This window comes from Moschus berezovskii, chromosome 14 (genome assembly GCF_049115385.1).
Source record: "Moschus berezovskii isolate FMDL1 chromosome 14, NW_MosBer_1.0, whole genome shotgun sequence".
In the NCBI taxonomy this organism is placed as follows: Eukaryota; Metazoa; Chordata; class Mammalia; order Artiodactyla; family Moschidae; genus Moschus; species Moschus berezovskii.
Window position 1 is genome coordinate 66,694,430 of NC_142473.1, and position 21,218 is coordinate 66,715,647.

General features: G+C 33.5%; 1 protein-coding gene across 1 annotated transcript in view; it reads left to right on the forward strand.

Annotated features, from left to right (window-relative positions):
* ELP4 (elongator acetyltransferase complex subunit 4) overlaps positions 1-21,218 on the forward strand; it is a 234,116-nt gene that overhangs the window by 97,252 nt on the left and 115,646 nt on the right. Inside the window, exons 8-9 of the mRNA XM_055423784.1 lie at positions 4,155-4,263; positions 7,179-7,285. Of these exons, the coding sequence (XP_055279759.1) occupies positions 4,155-4,263; positions 7,179-7,285 (216 nt within the window). The remainder of the gene's footprint in view (positions 1-4,154; positions 4,264-7,178; positions 7,286-21,218) is intronic.

Sequence of the window (21,218 nt, forward strand, 5' to 3'; positions counted from 1 at the left end):
GGTAATTAGGTCCCGGTGAGGAGGGAAACACTTAGGGTTTGATATAGTCTGACTGTTACTTGGTTACTCTGAATAAGTATCTCAACTATTTTTATTAGAAAATGAAGGGAGCTTTTGATGGCAGTAGTTGAATTTTTATTTCTTAACAAAACAAAGTTCATGATTTTGACTTTATGAGCTTTGAATCAGAAAAAAGCATTAAACTAACCTTCCTTTATTTAAAATCCATTTAATGGATTTGGCGATTCCTAATAAAAAGAGGTTCCCATTCTATACAAGCAAATAGGAAACATTCTATAAAACCAAACAAGAAACAATCAAAACAAAAACTCTGTAAAGTTTTTCTGTGAAGTTAAAATTGGAGTAAGAAGGTAGTCAACTGGGCATTCTGATGTGCCTTTTTTATCTGCAACATCATTTGACATAATTTAGATTTCAGTAATTAAGAAATTACATTGCAACAGAAAGTTTTAAGAACCTTTTTTGTAACTTAACACAATGCTATTTGAGATTGCCAGCAAACTTAAAACTCCTGGACCCTGGCTCTCTTCTCTTCTGGCTTCCCTCCTAGTCATGTCTTGGCTACTATCCAGAGCTGACAACTTTCACCCAGGACTGAAGGGGAGATTTGTCTAGTGTAAGAAAGATTTTTGAGTCATCCTAGTTTTTCTCATCCAGATGGGCAAGTAGGAGGGGTGGCAGTATCATTGTGTATATGTGGGAGATATCATTATGCCATGCATGCAGTGTAGCAATTAATGTACTCATACTTCTGAGTTCCGAATATCCTTCTTCAGATGTTCCTTACTGGCAACTATATTGTATTAACTTCAAAATTAATACAAAGTAATGGATGCACAAATACCTTCACTTCTCCGTTTCTAAATACATACATATACTATAGACCAAAAAGGTTTCACATCTTAGCTAATAACATAAAAACACTTAGAATCTTTTAAAATGAGAATATAGAAGTTCCAGTTTCAAGATCTCTGCTAAAATCATTATGCTAAAACTATGTGAATGTTTCTGGTTATAATAAGGCAATTTATTATCCATAGTGTGTTCTTCCTAAAGTGAATTGTGATTATTATGCTTTTAAGGGTTTTTAAAAGCAGTTGATTTTAGATTCTTTTAAATAAATTTACCTACCTTTATCTAAAAGACCATTTAGTATTCATGCTATGATTTGAAAGACCTTTTGATGAGAGTAGTTTTACAATATGATTATATCAATATACCACACTCCCTGTGAACTTTGGAGGTAAAGAAGTAACTTCAACACTATTTGAACTTTTGAAAAGTAAGTATATTTACATGCTCAAATATCTTTTATGCTCTTTCAAATAACTGGAAGACTGAAATGAGTTTATAATTAAGATAAAGTTTTATCTCATTCAGAAACTTACATGCTATTTTTATGTAATTTCTTGTGCTTTTTATTTTATAGACATTTTTCAAATTCTGTAGAACTTTCACAATTAATCTTGTTTGCCACATTACATAAACTGTTTTCCAAAATTGCTGTGCAGAAAGCAGTAAAATCACTGTTAAATGTAACTTATTTTATGGTAATATTAAAAAGTTTATTCTTGTTATGATACTTCATAGAAACATTTAAGATAGAATTTAATTTGTATTTATAACTGATGTAAATCTATGGAACTTAGAAGCATAATAAATGAAATATATGAGTGAGTTTCTGAGATTTTAAAATCTAGGCTCTCTGTATATTTTATATTAATTCATTAGTTTTCCTCTGCAAAGCAGACGATTGTTTAATCCCCCACAAATTTTCTTTAAAAAACTTACAGTGTAGACAGATATTACAGGAGAAGTAGTTTATTTAGTAAATTTTAAGGTTAAAGTAAGGAAAGAAATCCTCTTTGAAATAAACAAATGTCAAGTTGACCATTTAAATATGCAGGACCTTGCTTATATCCTACTAGAATGGAAGACTAAATCCATCCTTACACCTTACAATTTCTATTATTCATGTCATTAAGAAAGCCCTAGTTTATATCACTGAAATCCTAATAATTGAGTTCCAACAGAAATTGACTTGTAATTTTAGCTTCAGCTATTTAGATACAAAGGCTTAGTCTTCTAGTATAGATAAAAGGAAATCTGACCTTTTTGATTAAGAAACATTGTCAGTAGCCTTTATAAATGCTTGTTCATCTGAGGGTCCATGACAGGAGTACTCTTCCCAGTTGAGTTTATCCTAAAAATGAAATGATAAGAGTCTGCTGGTTGTTATCTAAGATCCTTCTTAATGGGAGAACCACATGGTTATTCTTCTACTTGTTCTCACCCTCTACAACCAACTCAGCCTTTCCCCACCCCCCACCCCAACATTGTTCAGTACTCAGCACAATGAATCATTTTCAAGTTGACTCATTGTGAACTGTCTCCCAGCTGTTGGAATGTCTGGCAGACATTTTTGTTTGGGTGAAGAATAACTGGCTGAAACCCAACCTGGATGAGTTTGATATAATGGTCTTTGGCTAAAGAAATATTGAGAGGAGTGTGTTTATGGCCTCTGAAACCCCTGTTATTCCTGGAGTAGGACCATCCCCTGTGGCATAGAACTGAAAGTAAGGGATCAATCTGGATTATTTTCTCACCATTGAATGAAAAATTGCCTTGGAAAAAAATAGGCATTTCCAAATGATGTTTGTTTTTCTATACTTGGTGCCCCTGTGATTGAAAGTATTAAAGACAATTAAGGATAATTATTTTTGGTGCTTCCTTTTAAGAGTTCTAATTCAAAGGCTATAATATTCTTTTTATAATATACATTTCTACCTACAGAGGAGTTTCAAAGTACTGCCCTAGATGTGAGTTAACTAGTAACTTTAGCATAATATTTAGTGACAGATTACTGTGTATTTCAAACCAGGTAATATTGACCAGCCCTCTTTTATTTTTTATTCTTATGCAGTCTTTATTAAGAGGACTTAAGAAACAGGGGAATACCCATAAGCTCAATGGTCAATTACATTTTCAGAAAGTGAATGTATGATTATATTTGGACTTTTCTTCTACAGGGGTATAGTATCAGACTGTAAGTTGTCTCAGCTGTTTTACATTTCCCATCCTTCTTCAAAAGATTAGTTTTAAAATGGTAGACATTACCAGTGTGTAAAATAGGAGTTTCAAAGTTATCAAAATTTTATAAGCATCAATTTTTTTCAACTTATCTCGATCACCAGATCAAACATTTTTCTAAGATGTTATAATCTTTAAAATAATTTACTAACCTATCACCCTATCAAGGGTTATAAGGCAGACTGAATTTTATTAAATAAAATAATTCAAGAAAACCTGAAGAGTATTAAATGGTTATATTTTAATTGTTATATTTGTTATAGCCTTGAAATTCTGGGTATTTTAGAACTATCGATATTTAAAATGTGATGTATTTTTATATTACATTATATACATTGTGTACATAATGTGCATTATAATGTACATTATATTTTATAATGTATTGTTCAACAGTACTTTTGGTTCAGGTCTGATACTGTTGGGAAGAAATGGGGGAGCTACTAGTCTAGTGCTGGTTGTCTAGCACCTTTTCCTTGCCTTTATTGTTAACCCAGAGCCAAATAGCAGCACCTGGAAAGAAATAATAGAAGACTCCAGAGCTAGTCATGCTGCAGACTCTTAGCGCAGACCCTTCCATGATTCTAATGTGGTAACGGAGGACCTCAGCTGTTATAGGGCTGGGACCTGGTCCCAGCTGACAGATGATAGTGGGACCTTGTCTTCCATATTCTACTTACTGTATACTGCTTCTGAATCCTAGTGTTTATCAGATTTTTCAATGGACAGTGGGTAATTTGAACAATAATAGTATATGAAAATAAAGGTAGCTTTAACTCTTAAGAGAAAAAGTACTTAGCGTTTTCTACAAAAACTAAGGTACACCCCCTCAACTCTTCAAATTAGAATAGCATACCTTCATGGGCTGGAATTTTCAATTAAGGGCTTATTTTTCACCCAGTTTCCTGCCCGTGGTAGCTTTAACCTTTGTTTCTCTATGTTGATATTATATGTCCTCTACAATTTGCCATTGAGATGGCATAATGACACTGCATAGATGCTATATTTTACATATAACATGAGTATTTTGTTTCCTTGTTTTACAGAATAAAGCAGTTATTGCTCGTGTTACAAACTTGTCAGATACAGTAGTTGGTCTGGAATCATTTATTGGTTCTGAGAAAGAAACCAACCCATTATATAAGGATTATCATGGTAAGCAACACCTTTAAGAGTGAAAAGGGCCTGCTCTTGTTGCCTGGAAGAATCTTAGCAAATATCTACCATCATGTAACATGAATTTTATTTTACAATAAATCTGTTGTTAAATGTTTTTCCTTCCTGGCCAGTTTTTTATGGCAGTTTGTCACCAAGCTACATTAACTCTATGAACCATGGTAACTATTTGAAAAGTGTCAAACCCAGATACTAAGGCATGGCTCAGTTAGAGGTACATTTTGTACCTAAAGTTGCTGTGAAATCAGTCATACTTATTAACCATATTAGAAATAAATATTATATTAATTATAATAACAGCTCTGTATAGTGGTTTATACTTTACAAAGCTTAACTGTATGATAAATAAAATTCATACAGCATTATAATTAAAAAGTCCTAGTCAATCACATTTTTCGGAAAGTGAACATCTTTTATTATATTTGGATTTTGTTCATTTTGTTGCTGGAGTTATGAGCAAATTATAAAGTATTACTACCCTAGTATAAACACTGGTCAATTAACCAGGCTTTTTAGTTTTATTTTTTGAAGCTATTAATAGTGTTTTAGTCATTTGGTTAATTTGGGGATTTTTTTTAAATAAAAGTTTCTATATAGAACTGTTGAAATAGGATAAGTTTAGTAGTTCTTATCTTAGCTCTAAACTGAATATAGAGTGTGGTAAATAATAGATTTTTACCTGTTTCCGTTTTCTGAGTAAATACTAATTATTTCTATTATTATTGTGGAACTGCTAACTTCCATGGAAACCTTAGTCTAAAGACTGAGTACCTTATTTGAAGCCTGCTATAAGATCATGTAAGATTGTGATCGTAGGACTGTGGCAATTTCTAGAGTCTATCAAATAAAAAATTATAAGATACTTATAACCACCAGTGCTTTGAAGAGTTGACATAAAACTTTTTAAAAAATAATGAAATAGCACGATCTAATAGTCAAATATTTTTTAAAAGATTAGAAAATATAAACTATGAACACAAAGTATGTAAAATAATTTACCTCATGATCGTTGCATAAGAGTGCATTTGGTATCAGCCCAGATTGACCCTCTGTATTATTCATTTATTATGTTACTGTTTGCTTTGATAGAAAGAGAACTATTCAGATTAAACTATTTCCCTTTCTTTTTCTAAAATTTATATTAAGCTGTAATTGATGTATAATATTGTGTTAGCTTTAGGTATAGAGTATAATGTTATGTATATACAGAGAAATTACCACAGTAATTTTAGTTAACATCTGTTACCACACAGAGTTACACTTTTTTTTCTCTATTAGTGAGAATTTTAAGATTTACTCTTTTGGCAACTTTTAAATATACAATATGGTATTGTATAGTCACCATGCTGCACTTTATAGCTTCAGGACTTAAGTATCTTATAACTGGATAAAATACTTGATTATTTACATTTTCTTTTAAAACAATTCAAGTTAATCATTACCTTTTTAAGTTATATCTGAATATCATTTATAAGTACTAAGAGTTTGTAAGTTTAGTATAATATAAAATGATATTCTGTATTCAAAAAATATTGTTTTGATTGAAACATTTCAAGGATTGAAAAGCTTTAATTTTTTGTACTGTATTCTCTGGACTGATTATTTTTTTCCCACAGATTAGTGGGTGGTTCTGATGATGAGTAAAGTTTCTGTTAATAAGAAGGACCTGAGAATCACCGATTCACTCTGTAAAGCCTCCTGATTTAATAGCTAAACAAACATTTGCAAGGTTAAAATGAGAAATGTGCAAGTGTATGGTGTGATTATTTCTAATATATTTTACTAAAAAACTCCATGTGGGATATTTTTAATTTGTATGTAAAAGCTACCTTCTTAATGACACCTTTTGCATTTTCTTAAGTTTAAAAAATTGTCAGATATTTTAGTGATGTTTTTGAAGAGGCCATTTCTAATGGAGGTTGACCTTTTTAAACTAACAATAATACATTATTAAGCATCCAAATACACACACACAAAAAACTATATATTGTACTAGAGAAGCAGTTACATAAATAAGATTTATCTAATTTGTTCAGATCTGGCTTTGCCTTCTTCCCCATGTTGAGGGATCAATGTCTTTGGAATGGTGATTTTTAAGTATGGGCTGAGTCAGGCAGAGAAATGCACTGAAGAGTCTTCCATGTCTTCATCTGTGGCAAATGACCCTGAGTTTCGTCAGAAACTGCATTAAGCTGCACAAAAACCATCCAGCGCCCTTGTCAGAAAAAATTAGCAAGTGTTTCTACTGACAAGAGGCCAAAGCTCACGGTTTACCTAGCACTGTTACAAAGCTTATAACAGCTCCATAAAGGTCTGACATGCCACAGAAAGGAGTGTCTTGGGATGGCGTGGGGGATAATGTTTGAACCTAGAGTGTGCTCTGAAATGTAGTTTTCTTCAGTGGTTTGTTCAAGTCATTAATAAAGTGCATAAAATGAAATACTTTTCATTAGTGCTTCACTGATTATCAGTAACCCATAAGCCTTGTTTTGCTGGCTGCTTACTGGTGCATTTAATAAAATAAAGATCACTCAGTGGTGCCGTGGGCAGCATGCAAGGTGATAGCCATATTTGCTTACTGTAAATACAAGAGAAAATCACACACAAGCCAGCTGTAGTTTTGACAAGTATTAAGATCCCTCTTTACATCTGTACTTCTGTACCAAAGTGCAATTAGTTTTCCTCGCACAAGGATTTCTGTTTATCTTATTCTGCCTGATTACTTGAGTATAATCACACCATTTGCTTCATTGCTCCTGGTAGTAAGCTCCAGTTTTAAAAGGGGGAGGATGCTTGTGTGTAAATTTACAGAATTCTGCTGTAAGACTCTTTAATTTATGCATCCAATGACAGCGTGTTTGAATTTTTTTTTCTTTTCATTTCCTTTCCACAAGGTCTTATTCATATACGGCAGATTCCTCGGCTTAATAACTTGATTTATGATATATCAGATGTCAAAGACTTAGCTTTTAAATTAAAAAAGAAGCTATTCACCATTGAGGTAAGAGAGAATTTTTATGTTTGAGTTCACAGTCTTGAGGTAAAAATCTCTCTCTCTCTCTCTTATTTTTACTTTAATGCAGTTCATAGAAGATATTTCATGCTTTGGCTGTTCTTTGGCTATAACAGAATAATTTATTTCAGACTATTCTTTTTTGTCTTTTATTCTAATGGTATATCAGAAGAGTACAGCAAAAATGATTTTCTTTTAAATGTCTGTTAAAAAGTAAGCTCCAAACTTACATAGTAAGTATGATATGCATATTTCCAAGGCATTCAAAAGCATATTTAATTAAATGTTAATGAGCTGTCCTTATTTATGTGTGGAATGTGAGTGATACCCACAGTTGTGTATGCCGAAGAATAGAGGATTCTTATCTACATTCTAAAAACAAGTTTCTGTACAGTTCGTGAAAACACCATTCTGCTTTCTGTGCTGAATAAAACAAAGTATAATTTATACTAGTGTCTTTAAGTAAATTTTCTACAGAAACTTAAACATTTTTTCTGACTTTTATGCCAGCAATAGTGACAGAAAGTAGTAGTACAAAAGATTTATTTCAACTTAATCTTGCTAAAGAGCAAATGAACATAGCACTATTAAGCAATTAAAGTTGATGTATTTATTAACGAAATAAATGCTCAGAAGAGAGAGAGAGAGATGGCTTTTGGTTGATGTGATAGTTATCAGTATAGTCGGTGCATTTTTTTTTTTTAACAAAGACATAAAACAGCCAAGCAGCCTTGACAAACCATTTTGTTTAATCTCTTTTCAAATGAAAAGCTCTTAAGCAGGCCACTTGTCTTAACTGCTTGAAACCATAAAAAGAGAGAATTGCCACCAATAAATTAGCATATTTTTAACTTCATCACCAAATGATGGTCAATGTGGCTTGGCACTGCTTTGGTGTTTGGGACTTCACCCTTAAGTGACCATTCTGGCCCTTTTTTGACCCTCTGCCCTCTTTAGCTGGCCACTTGATAAGGTAACTTAATGGTTCTCTCTCTTTTTCTCTTTCCCTTCACATTTGCAAGTAGCACTAACCTATAAATCATTGTAAGGGCCCTATCCAGTGACAAATTAATGTGCCCTCCTCCTAATTAATGGTCATCAATGTCCTTAATTATCTAATCCTATTGAGAACAGTTAATAGTTAATCAGGCAGCCAGTTCTTCAAGCAGGTCATCTCTGCAGGAGTGTTGGAAGTTTCTCATCTGGGGATACTCCCTTCAAAAGCCACTTAAAGCCAAAAGAAGGAGAGTGTAGAAATAGTGATTCTTGAGCTAATTTGCCTTAGTTCTCGAAAGGAACCATTGAAATGGAACCCAACACTGTAATTGTTCAATACTGCTTCAGTTTTTCTGACAGAATGTTGAGTAATTTACCATAATACTGCTAACACTTTTAGAGGGATAAAGTTAACAGTTGTTAGCATCACAAGGAAAGCATGCCTCCTCATTTTCTTTTAGGTTGAATTTATATGTTTAATGAAAGATATAAGATTCTTTTCTCCATGTGGCACCTTTCTCCCAAGATGAGTATTCTGATAACCAGGTCTAAGGTATCATGTCTGTCACCATACAAACTAAGCAACAAGAATCGCTAGTGAAAAAAATATTGCACCCAGAGAAGATGGTTAGCACAGTAATATGAATTCATAAAAATATGATGCTTATTCCCTCCCTCTCTCTGTCTCTCACACACACACACACAACTGGGTCTTTTTTCATTGGTGATAAAGGACTTATATAATGTCAAGTGGGACCTCTCCTTTGAATAACTTTAGCGTCTCATAGTGACTATATGTTGCCACTGGAGCTGGTAAAAGATCTAGGTCTCTTTTCCATTACTCTCTCTTCCCACTATTCTAAACTAAGAGAACCAATATAATTGGTCACCCTATGGTTTGGAACCAGTATTTGAAAACAAAACACAAGTAGGTGGTAGTTCTTTTTAAAGTTAATACTCAGTGCAGTTGATCAAATCCTTTTACCTTTTGGGCTTATAACCTAATGAATATGGTTATTCTAAAGTATAGAAATAAAAGTGAAACATATTCTAAATAACTTATTTGTTTATGCCATAGCATTCAATTTAGTTAAGTAGAAAAAATACAATGAAAGAATCAAAGCTAACAGAAGTACATACATACAGGATAAAATCATATACTTCACAAAAGATTTAGTGCTTTAAATATAGCACTAAATTATATGTTATAAAATACATATGGAAACAGGTAGGAAATCTTACGGGTGCTGGAAAGATTCCTTTATCAAGTGACAGTGTTTTAATATGTTCAACAAATGAATATCTTTTAAATCTGCCTCGATATTTAAAAAATGAGGAGATGTACACTACACTAGTGTGTAATGAGGCTCTATTGTGCCAGACATTGAATCCATGTCTGACTCTCAGAAGAAAAGGTGGTTTTATCAGGTAAAGCAAAAATAACCTAGCTCTGATTCCAGGCAGGTAGATTTGTCACATGTTGGAATTTACTGTGAGTAAAATGGTCTCAAAAGGTGGCACAAGTGGAAATTAGGGGCAAAAGAAACAAGTAAAAACCGTCATGTCTATTTTTAGCATCCCTTTTCTTTGACTTATTAAATCATTGCCTTTTTTACGTATGAAAACTGAATATGTTTTTATAACAGCTACCCAGGGCCTGTAACAGGTAGAGCAGCTTTAATTAGTAATCTCTAATTTCTTTGAGTGATTTGGAGAAGGCAAAAGAATATTTCTTCCTTTTCGGAGCATGTATTGGTATTTGTCCAGATTCAGGTGGGAGCATTTGTCTAATCACAGTAAATTTTTACTGATAGTATTCATCAGTTATAAACTTGTATAAATTAGCCCCCCTACCAAAACAACAGCAGAATCATATCTATAGTAATGACCCTAAAATCCTGGGATGCATTCTGAATAAGTAAAAGAGAAAGTTTAAAGTTGATTTAACATGGCTTCAGGTTAAAAGATGGAGAAGGAAATGGCAACCCACTCCTTTGTTCTTGCCTGGAGAATCCCAGGGATGGGGGAGCCTGGTGGGCTTCCATCTATGGGGTCACACAGAGTCGGACACGACTGAAGTGACTTAGCAGCAGCAGGTTAAAAGAAAAAGCTTTCCAATTCTCTGAATGTTGATAATCTCTGTAAATCATACATAGTAATTCTCTAGCAAATATGATTAGCATATTTGATTAACCATAATATACTATTTATTTCTCAACCTTACCATAGCTCCATTCAGTCGTAGTTATTAGCATTTGTTAAGCCTTTATTGCATACCCAGCACTATTCTGGCTTATTATATTTTCTATATTGTGATTAAATATTTTATATGTAAAGGCTTTAAAAGGTATAATAATAGATTAGATATATAGAAAATATGTCCTTTTCATCATTGTATTTATCTATCCCAAAACTAAGAAGAGTCATAGACTTAGTAGGTATAAAATCTTTGCTGAAATATATGTTCAGTTCAGTTCAGTCGCTCAGTCGTGTCCGACTCTCCGCGACCCCATGAATCACAGCACGCCAGGCCTCCCTGTCCATCACCAACTCCCGGAGTTCACTCAAACTCATGTCCATGTAATGCAGATAAATTGTAGAGTTTAAAGAATAGTCCAAATAATGCAACTATAAATATTATGTAAGTTCCACTTGTCAGGTGACCTGTAAACACTACCTTTTCAGTTAAGTTCTATAAAATGTATAAGTTGGTTACATAACTTCACTTCCAAGCTGAAATAACTACTTAGATTTGTAGTTTTTCAGTTTCCCTAATTTTCTCTAAGGCTTCTCTAACATTGGGATCCTCATTAACCAGTTCTCTGTCTGTATTAGTAATTATGGAGTAATTATAGTACCTAAGAGATTTGGTAGGATTTGAAATGTGACTGCATTTAATTTGATGACATCATAAGATTAGCACTTTTACTTGAGTGTAATATTATTGTACTGTTTTAATTTTGTATTGTTCAGCTTGGCCATATCTTAACACACTCTAGTAATCAAGTTTTCTAATATAAATGACAATAATGTGTTATTACATTAGATCCAGACTCTATTAAGGTTATTACAGACACGTTTTCTGCTTTGGTGATGGGATTGTTTTCCAGCTCTAAGATTCAGTGTTTTGAAATTCACATCAGGAAGTGCGGTTACAGGGGTACGCTGAAATAAGCAAAAGACTTACACTGTTCATTGCAAATTTTCAATATAAGGATAAACAATACTTACATAGCATTTTAATCAGTTCAAAAATAGTATCATAAATATCATATTTTGTATGCTAAATGAATACTAAAAGTTCAGAAAACCAAAGTAAATCAACTTTACTCAAAGTTGTCTCTTATACTTTGCCCCTAATTCAGAATACAGGACCTCAGCACTTCTCCAATCACCAAGAACTTTTTCTCACAGAATAATTGATTAACTGGTGTTTATTAACTGTTATTTTTACATACTTAGTAGATTTATTCTCAAGTATTAACACCAGAATAGTATTTGCCATCCATATAAATTTGCTTTATATTAATAGTATAGCATGGTAGTATAGTATACTTGATATGATTCAGTAGAATTTTTTTGAGATTTTTTTACATATTAGAAAAGCGCAGGTTTTTGCAAACTACAAGAGTGTCAGTCATGATGACAACCTTGGAAAATTTAGAGTGTTGCATGCTATCTTTGGTCCTAGGTTTCCTTGCTCCCCTACTTTTTTTTAATAGCTTTTCTCATTTTTAAATGAATAGTAGAAAGATGAGTGCATGCTTACCATATCTAGAGGTAGGGAGAAGGGATAGTTATGTGTCAATTCACAGTTATGTCACTAAAATTTAAAAAGTAGAAACAGGACTTCCCTGGTGGTCTAGTGGTTAAGACTTCGCCTTCCAATGCAGGGGGTGCAGGTTCAATCCCTAGTTGGGGAGCTAAGATCCCACATGCCTCATGGCCAGAAAACCAAAGCATAAAACAGAAGCAGTTTTGTAACAAATTCAGTAAAGTCTTCAAAGATAGTCCACATCAAAAAAAAACAAAACTTTAAAAATAAATAGCCGAACATCTATGTGTGGCTCGGGAGCATTATTAGTTTGTAATACCATGAACCATGTAGTCCGGGTAAACCTTTCTGATAATGATGCCCTGCACAAGTATTAATTGGTATTTCAAATCCCAAATATACTGCAGTCAGCAAAAGAAAACCAAAGTGGAACATAGACATCTATTCACATAGATAAAATCATTTGTCAAATGTAAACCCAAATTAACATTCTGTAACAGTAGTAATATTTTATACTGTTCACATTTTAATGTTCGTTTTATTGCCATCTCCATATTTGCACTTTCATTCTCAAGTGATGTAGACATACAGTAATACCATATAGGTTTCACAGAATCTCCAGAAGCTGGGTTACTATTCTGCTCTATATATTTCACACATCACAGTGAGCCTATCAACAGTGCATACCACCTTAAGAGGAACACAGTTTTGAGACTCTGTCTAATCCTATTTCTTCCCACTTTGGAATCTTAATTAGAAGAGATAAGGGGGAAAAAAAAAAACATCATTTAACTAAATTATTGTCCTGAATCTGTAGCAAAAGGTATAATCCGCAATTGGGCCAATTAGTGAAGCCCATAGTTAGCTATGCTGCAGCGAACAATTTGATTAGATCTGACACCATCCTAGTTCCCACTGTTGTTTTGCCAGGTATGATGGTCAGACTTCAAAGAGCTTGAGGCATCAGCAGGGCAAGGTTTGGAGGCCAGCTTAGGTCCGGTTGTTAATCTCTCTGCTAAAACCACAGCAGCTCTCACACAAAACAAGCTTACAGGACACAATCATGCGGTATTAAAGTTAGGCTTGAGTCATGTCAGTTTGCCTTTGATTTTTTGATGATTGACCAAAGATGGCTACATGACTAGACACATGCTAAAAGTATACTGATTAGGTAAGTTCCCAAAATATTTGAAGTATTTTTTAACTTCCTATATAAATGTTGTGAAAGCTTATTCCCTTTGATCAAACTTCCAAAGTAATAGTACTGTATGGGGCAGGGGGGGAATGGAAATGAGTGTTTCTTACTGGCAGCTTGAATCCCAAACTTTTCACTTACTGCTTCATAAAAATTTGTCTTTACATTAATAATTCTTTCAGGAGAATATAAAAGGAAATTGTTTCTAAGTGGTAAGCTTTTTAAAAATCTATTACGTGCTTTGAAAGAAAGAACATTTTTCCCTGAGTCATTTAAGTTCACTGACAATTTTTCTGAAATTTCTTTATAATTATTTTCCACTTATATGTTGAGTAAAGTGCCCTTCCAGGACGTGATTGCATAAGTGTTCTTTTCTCTGCATTCTGATTTGTTGAAATATTGCAGCAATAGTGACATGTTTCCATTCTGAGAAGAGCCTAAGGCGGCTTTAGTATTATTCCAAATGATTGAAGCTGCCATCTTGCTGACTTTCCCTTAGGCAGCATAAGGCCTGTTTGCTTTTGTGTTCATTTCACATACTTCCTGTGAGCTAGGCTGGCAGAATATCAGTGCTTCATTTGGCAAGGAACACTAAACTCATGTTTGGCTATTCCATATCTTCAAGTTTCTTTATGGTCAGCAACACCTAAGATATTAAATTTAGGATTAATTATATCGAATGAGTCCTGCTTCTTTGAGAGATACTTTTAAATATTGTATGACACCTTGACTATGAATCATTTTTATATAAAAATGGTCCTTTGATAAATTGAGCTTAAGGTCTGATATTTCACATTGCAGTATTTTGATATTAATTCATATGATATTTTACTTGAGAAATTTAAGGAAAGCGTATATTCAAATAGTGAGATAGTTGCATAAAGCAAACGTCAGACACTTCGAATCTTGCCCAGTAGTCTTCATTCTCTGTGTCTCTCCTAAGGATTGTGTGGGACTTGCATTGTGGTAATCCCCCCTTTGAGATCAGAATAATATGCATTCAGCATGCCCTCAAAGTGCAAAGAGAAAAAGATCTCCTCCTTCCTAGCAGATACAAACATTTCAGTATGTGTTTTATGATATGGCTCCAGGAAAATCATATTGCAATACTTCAAGAATTTTTATAAAGCCTTTGTAGAATTGCTCTAGCAGAATTCATCCAGTTTACATGTTACTTCCTAAAACCCTTCCTCCCACTATTGTTATTTATAGTATCTAAGGAAGACAGAAAATGGTAACAAATCATGACTGTCCCATTTCATCAGCTAAATGCATATTTGTGTTCCTAGAACATAAGAACATATACTTTATTAACATATCCTCCAAGATACTTGGAAGGGTAAGATATATATCAGTTCAGTTCAGTCGCTGAGTCATGCCTGACTCTTTGCAACCGCTTGGACTGCAACATGCCAGGCTTCCCCATCCATCAACTCCCAGAGCTTGCTCAAACTCAAGTCCATCAAGTCGGTGATGCCATCCAACCATCTCATCCTCTCAACCTCGTCCCCTCCTCCTCCTCCTACCTTCAGTCTTGCCCAGCATCAGGGTCTTTTCCAATAAGTCAGTTCTTCACATCAGGTGGCCTAAGTTTTGGAGCTTCAGCATCAGTCCTTCCCATGAATATTCAGGACTGATTTCCTCTGGGATTGACTGGTTTGATCTCCTTGCAGTCCAAGGGACTCTCAAGAGTCTTCTCCAACACCAGTTCAAAAGCATCAGTTCTTTGGTTCTCAACTTTCTTTATAGTCCAACTCTCATATCTATACACGGCTACTGGAAAAACCATAGCTTTGACTAGACAGACCTTTGTTGGCAAAGTAATGTCTCTACTTTTTAATATGTTGTCTAGTTGCTCATAGCTTTTCTTCCAAAGAGTAAGTGTCTTTTAATTTCATGGCTGCAGTCACCATATGTAGTTATTTTGGAGCCCCCAAAAATAAAGTCTTTCACTGTTTCCATTGTTTCCCCATCTATTTGCCATCTATTTCCCCATCTATTTGTTATATATGTTAAGATATAACAGAATTTAATAAATATGATATCCATGAACTTCGTGATAGATTAAGGTAGCTTTGAGGATACTGTTACACCAAAAACATCATTAGTCCTTCTTCAGTGTATTTGTACAGCAAATGTCCAGAATATCCATTCCTCCTTTCCTTTTATGGCTTTCTCTTATCAATGGATTATAGATTAGATATTCCAATCATCCTCTTAGAGAGGTCTTCCCTGACTGGACCTTCTGAAATATTCTGTCAATTATACTCTATATTACCCTATTTTAATTCACAGTGTAACACTTATTCATGGGATTCTCCAAAAATAATAATGGAGTGGGTTACCATGCCCTCCTCCAGGGGGTCTTCCCAACCCAGGAATCAACCCATGTCTCTTGCATTGGCAGGAGGGCTCTATACCTCTATTGCCACCTGGGAAGCCCATATATATATGAGCCTCTTGATGAAAGTGAAGACTCTTGATGAAAGTGAGAGAGGAGAGTGAAAAAGCCGGCTTAAAACTCAACATTCAAAAACTAAAATCATGGCATCCGGTCCTATCACTTCATGGCAAATAGATGGGGAAACAATGGAAACAGTGAGAGACTTTATTTTCTTGGGCTCCAGAATCACTGCAGATGGTAACTGCAGCCATGAAATTAAAAGACAAGCTCCTTGGAAGAAAAGGTATGACCAACCTAGACAGTATATTAAAAAGCAGAGACATTACTTTACTGAAAAAGGTCCATCTAGTCAAAGCTATGGTTTTTCCAGTAGTTGTGTATGGATATGAGAGTTGGACTATAAAGAAAGCTGAGCACGGAAGAATTGATGCTTTTGAACTTTGGTATTGGAGAAGACTCTTGAGAGTCCCTTGAACTGCAAGGAGATCCAACCAGTCAATCCTTAAGGAAATCAGTCCTGAAAATTCATTGGAAGGACTGATGCTGAAGCTGAAATTTCAATCCTTTGGCCACCTAATGTGTAGAACTGACTCATTGGAAAAGACCCTGATGCTAGGAAAGATTGAAGGCAGGAAGAGAAGAGGGTAACAGAGGATGAGATGATTGGATGACATCACCAACTCATGGGCATGAGTTTGAGTAAGCTCCAGGAGTTGTTGATGGACAAGGAAGCCTGGGGTGCTGCAGTCCATGGGGTCGCAAAGAATTGGACACGACTGAGCGACTAAATTGGTATATATGTCTACAGATAAACACAAGTGTATGTGTGTATGTATGTATACATGCATATTTATGTATAATCTTTTAACATTTAAGTTAAAAATTCTTTTGTTCCTAGCAAGCATTTCTACTCTATTTTTATAAAAGTACATTATGAAAATCAAACTGGTTTGTCTTAGCCTTTCTCTTATATAATATTTTTCTGTGTAATGTGTATGTGTGTTAATATATTAGGTTAGCAAGATTGTTGTTTCCTCATTTTTTACTTATTTCTTCTGTATGGTAGGAGTTTTTAATAGAAAAATTAATTTGCAAACAATATAAAACCATTCACTAAAAAACTATCCACATCTGTAGGATTTCTATATCTTAGTGAAATGAGGTGGGGAAAGCATTCTGTAAAGGAAATATGATTCTCATATTCTAGTCAACTATATTGATATGGTTCTAAAAGTGTCCCAAATTTTATTACAATATATTATTATTGTATCCACTTATGTTCTACATTAAGGTACTCTTTTTGTAATTAAAGTATAATTGACATCATTCAAGTACTTTAACAAATATTAATTTGATCAGTTACTATGTTTTTGTATTTTATATTTTTCTAAATTATTTTAATGTATTATCTTTGGAGCATCAAAAATTATCTTGGGATAATTAAGGTACATACAACTTTTATATAAGAGTCAACCAAATTCAATTTTTCAAAAATTAAAAATAAATTCTAATTTTGCCTCCCCTCTTACTATAACTGGTTCTAATGAAGTTTTGATGCATTCATACTAAATTTGCCTCCCCTCTTATTATAACTGGTTTAATGAAGTTTTAATGCATTCATACTAAAACCTTTTTTTTCTGTTGCAAATGTTTCATTTATTGGAAATTCTTTGAATACCACCTTTAGGCAAAACTAAACAGAAAATCTTATGGTCACAAAATATTTTCCTCTTTTATAATTTAATATTACTAAAATAACATTTTCTACAGTTTAATAATAAGAAATTGTGTTACTCATTAAGGAAATATGAGATTAAATATAAATTATTAATTTTTAAAAGTTGAGATTTGGAGGACAATAGTAAATAATTAAGAGAAACGGAGGTGTCATGGAAATGCCTTTGGCCACACAACTAGTAAAGCAGTTCTCTTATTTAAGCAGAAATTAAAATTTTGTCAAAGTTATTACTGTCATGACGCTCTGCCACTGTGGACATTTCATAGAGTAGCCAGTTCAGGTTCTTTGTATGTGGTACAGTGAAGTTCACTGAACTGTTTTGTCAGGTGCTGTCAAGTCAACCCACCATTGTTGTAGAGAATCAAACTAAATCATTTTGGCATGAGCCTTCCAGAAATAAGATACCCAATATGAATGGTTTAATGAAATTGAGTATTTAGTTTCAATTTTTTATAAGAATGTCAAAATTATATAGCAGTCATTCAAAAATTTCTAGAGTAAATCAGTCAAAATATCTGACCCTGTACTTTATTGAAAATTTATTTTAAATATCACTACTTAATATGAATAACAGTTGGAATGTATTTGGATGTGTTTTGTTAGATATATAACACTACACATTTCAGTGTCGTAAAAGTTCCAATTGTATAGTCTTTTGATACAAAGAGAAGGGGTATTTTTAACTACAATTAAAATTTTCTCATATAAAAAATAAGCTGTTATCAGGTTTAACTATTTTTGTCTCCAGGAGTTATTATCAAAAACAGTTGTATTTGATTAGATTTTTAAGAATTTATAAGATTTATGAATGTTCTAAATGTTTGTCTTATATAATTAGAAAAAGAGCTTATCTTTATGATCAAATTATTTAAAATGTATCCTTATAGCATAGACTTAGTTAAATGCCCCAAATTTTTATTTATGCATTATGAGAGAGGAGATTTTTTGTTGATATTCCTGCTCAATAACCTAAGAAATATTTCACCAACTTATACTGTAGCTATGGTTTAGCACTGAAAAAGCTTTTAACACAAAGCCTCTTGGAGCAATTAAAGGTCACTTGTACGTATTATAATAGGCTACTCATTTACAAGATCTTTGTGAAGGGTCAATGCTATAGCATGAAATGGATTGCCCTTGGTGAGCCTGTAAATAAATGTGTCAACTTATCTTGTATTCATTGAGCAAGGAAGAAAACTAACGTAATACTAATTTATTAATGTTTTTATAAATAACTGCTAAAATGTGGAACAAAACCAAATGTACTAGTGCTACATTCTTGACATAATTATTATAGAAAATCGTTAGAGTATATAACTGTAGTTTTAAGGGAAATTGCACACATACACAATACATACAAACACACACACATCTACAAACACACATCCACAAACACACACAATTTTTAATAAATATATGGATTTTATTGAGGTATAGAAAAACACAGCACAGTGGTTGTATTCAAATGGCCTTTACCATAAACCTAACATGTCTCAAAATGGCTAAGTTGTACTTAATCCCTTTTTTCTGTATTGATGTTCAAAACTTGTCAGAGATAGGTATGAAAAAGGAATCAAACTGGATAGTGATTTATTTTAGTTATAGCCTTTCATAGCCTTTCTCTTAGGGAAAAAAAAAACAGTTGGGCAGAAAACATATTCATAATGATCTGTGCTAACTGAATTTAGTCACCTGATCTTTCAGTAAATTAAGACTTTAGAATAAAATAAAAGTAATGATGAAGATACTTCATGTAAAAAATTATTTTACAATAATTTAATATTTTTATTTTGCATGTTTTATATGTATATTTATGAGCTCTATGTAGTTTTTTATCCTCAAAATAATGTCAAATTAGCAAATATATATATGTATACACACATACACACACACACAAATGAAATAAATTTAACCAGTGCTTTCTAGGTTCTTCGCTCTGAATTTGGCCACTCAGACACACAGCAACTCAGGGCTTCCCCGATCATTCAGACACACAACTACCCACTCCTAATTTTCTTTCTAGTTGCTATGTACTATCAAAAATGAAAAATATATAAATTTATAGTCAGTGCCAAAATAAATCTTCTGTGTGAAACAAAAATACTCTAACAGTGGGTTTGAATCAAGAATCAAATGATAGCGACTTCCCTGGTGGTCCAGGGGTTAAGAATTCACCTTCCAAAACAGGGGACGTGGGTTTGATGCCTGGCTGGGGAACAAAGATCCCACATATACCACAGGGCAACTAAGCCTACAACTAGAGAGCCCATGTGCCACTACTGAGACCTGATCCAGCCAAATAAATAAATATATTTTTTAAAATAATCAAATGATAACAATAACCTTTAATAATCTATAAGACTGATTGGTCTATAAAAATACTAAGGCTGTTCAGTGAGGCCAGTCATGAAGTAAGTAGCCAGGAATAGCTTTGACCCAGGTGATCCTTCTCTGCTTCTTATTTGGCTATTGAGTATCTACTCTGCACTGTTTGATTATTTTTGTTGTCATAGTTCTTCAGTGGAAACACCTGAAGTGGAAACATCTGCTTAACCATTGTTTGTAAAGTATGGAAGCTTTGGGCAAATTAATTCATATAGGGGCATAAATGCTTTAAAATCATGTCTGTTTTACTCATCACAGTATCCCCTTTTCATAGTTCAGTGCATGATTGTGTCGGTCCTCAAAAAATATTGAATAAATGACTGAACAAGTGAATGTTCTCTCGACAGTGCTCAAAACAATTGAAGGTGCATCCGTAAAAATCTCACAATTTCAGACTACTCATAATAGTCTGATAATGCTAATGTTTTCATAAATGCTTAATATTGAGCCTAAGGCTAAGTAAAATAGCCTTCCAGAAATATTAGCTACCAAAAAAAATTAGCTAAGAATATAGTGGATCATTATTGCTGAAATAAAGTAAAACTACATTCCTCAAAAATACTAGACAGGAAATGATAAGATACAATTTTTAGTTAATAAAATGTGGTCTTCTATATGAGTCATGATTTCATTGTCATTTTATTGCCCTTTGAAAATTATTTTGAATGCTTTATCTCAAAAAATGTATGATAATCAACATTCCAGAAATATCAGTAAGAGTTTTCCAGCCTGATTCCTTAAGAGGACTACTGGATTCAGACTCTATTTGTAAAAGCCCTCCAGAGCTGAGAGGAATCAATCCTAATTTCCGGGTTTAAAGTCCCTCTACGTTTTTAACCCCCTTTGACTCTTTAAGTAACTGTTTATATGTCTGGTCTTCTCTGGCCAGTAGAGCTTATTTTATTGCCTAATGTGTTTTCCTGGCTTATCACACAAAAATATTGTAAAGATTTTTAAGACTTATGAGTTAGGAATGAAATAATTACATAATTATTCAATGGAAGTTGAATACAGCATTTTGGATATTCTCCAACTCATATTTGAATACACATTGGCAGTAAAGCAACTAGTGTCACTTCCATAATAACAAAATCTGTAAGTGTCATGACTGAAGAATCATCCCATTGACCTCTTTGTGCATATGAGCTGACAGGGACCAATCTAGTTCTTTAGTTTGGCTTCTGAATTTTCTCCTGGGAAACCATTGTGGTCCAGATAGAAATTTAAGGACAATTATATTCAGAAGAGCTTTACAGTGCGTCATTTATAACTGAATACACTTCGTTCACATGTCCTATCGACTTAATGTGTAATTCAGTCAAGAAACAGAAAGGGTACATGTAAAGATATTTTGGAAATGTGATGCTTCATAGTGCCATAAATATGGGCCATTTCTTTGCTTTCAGTTCAGTTCAGTTCAGTTCAGTC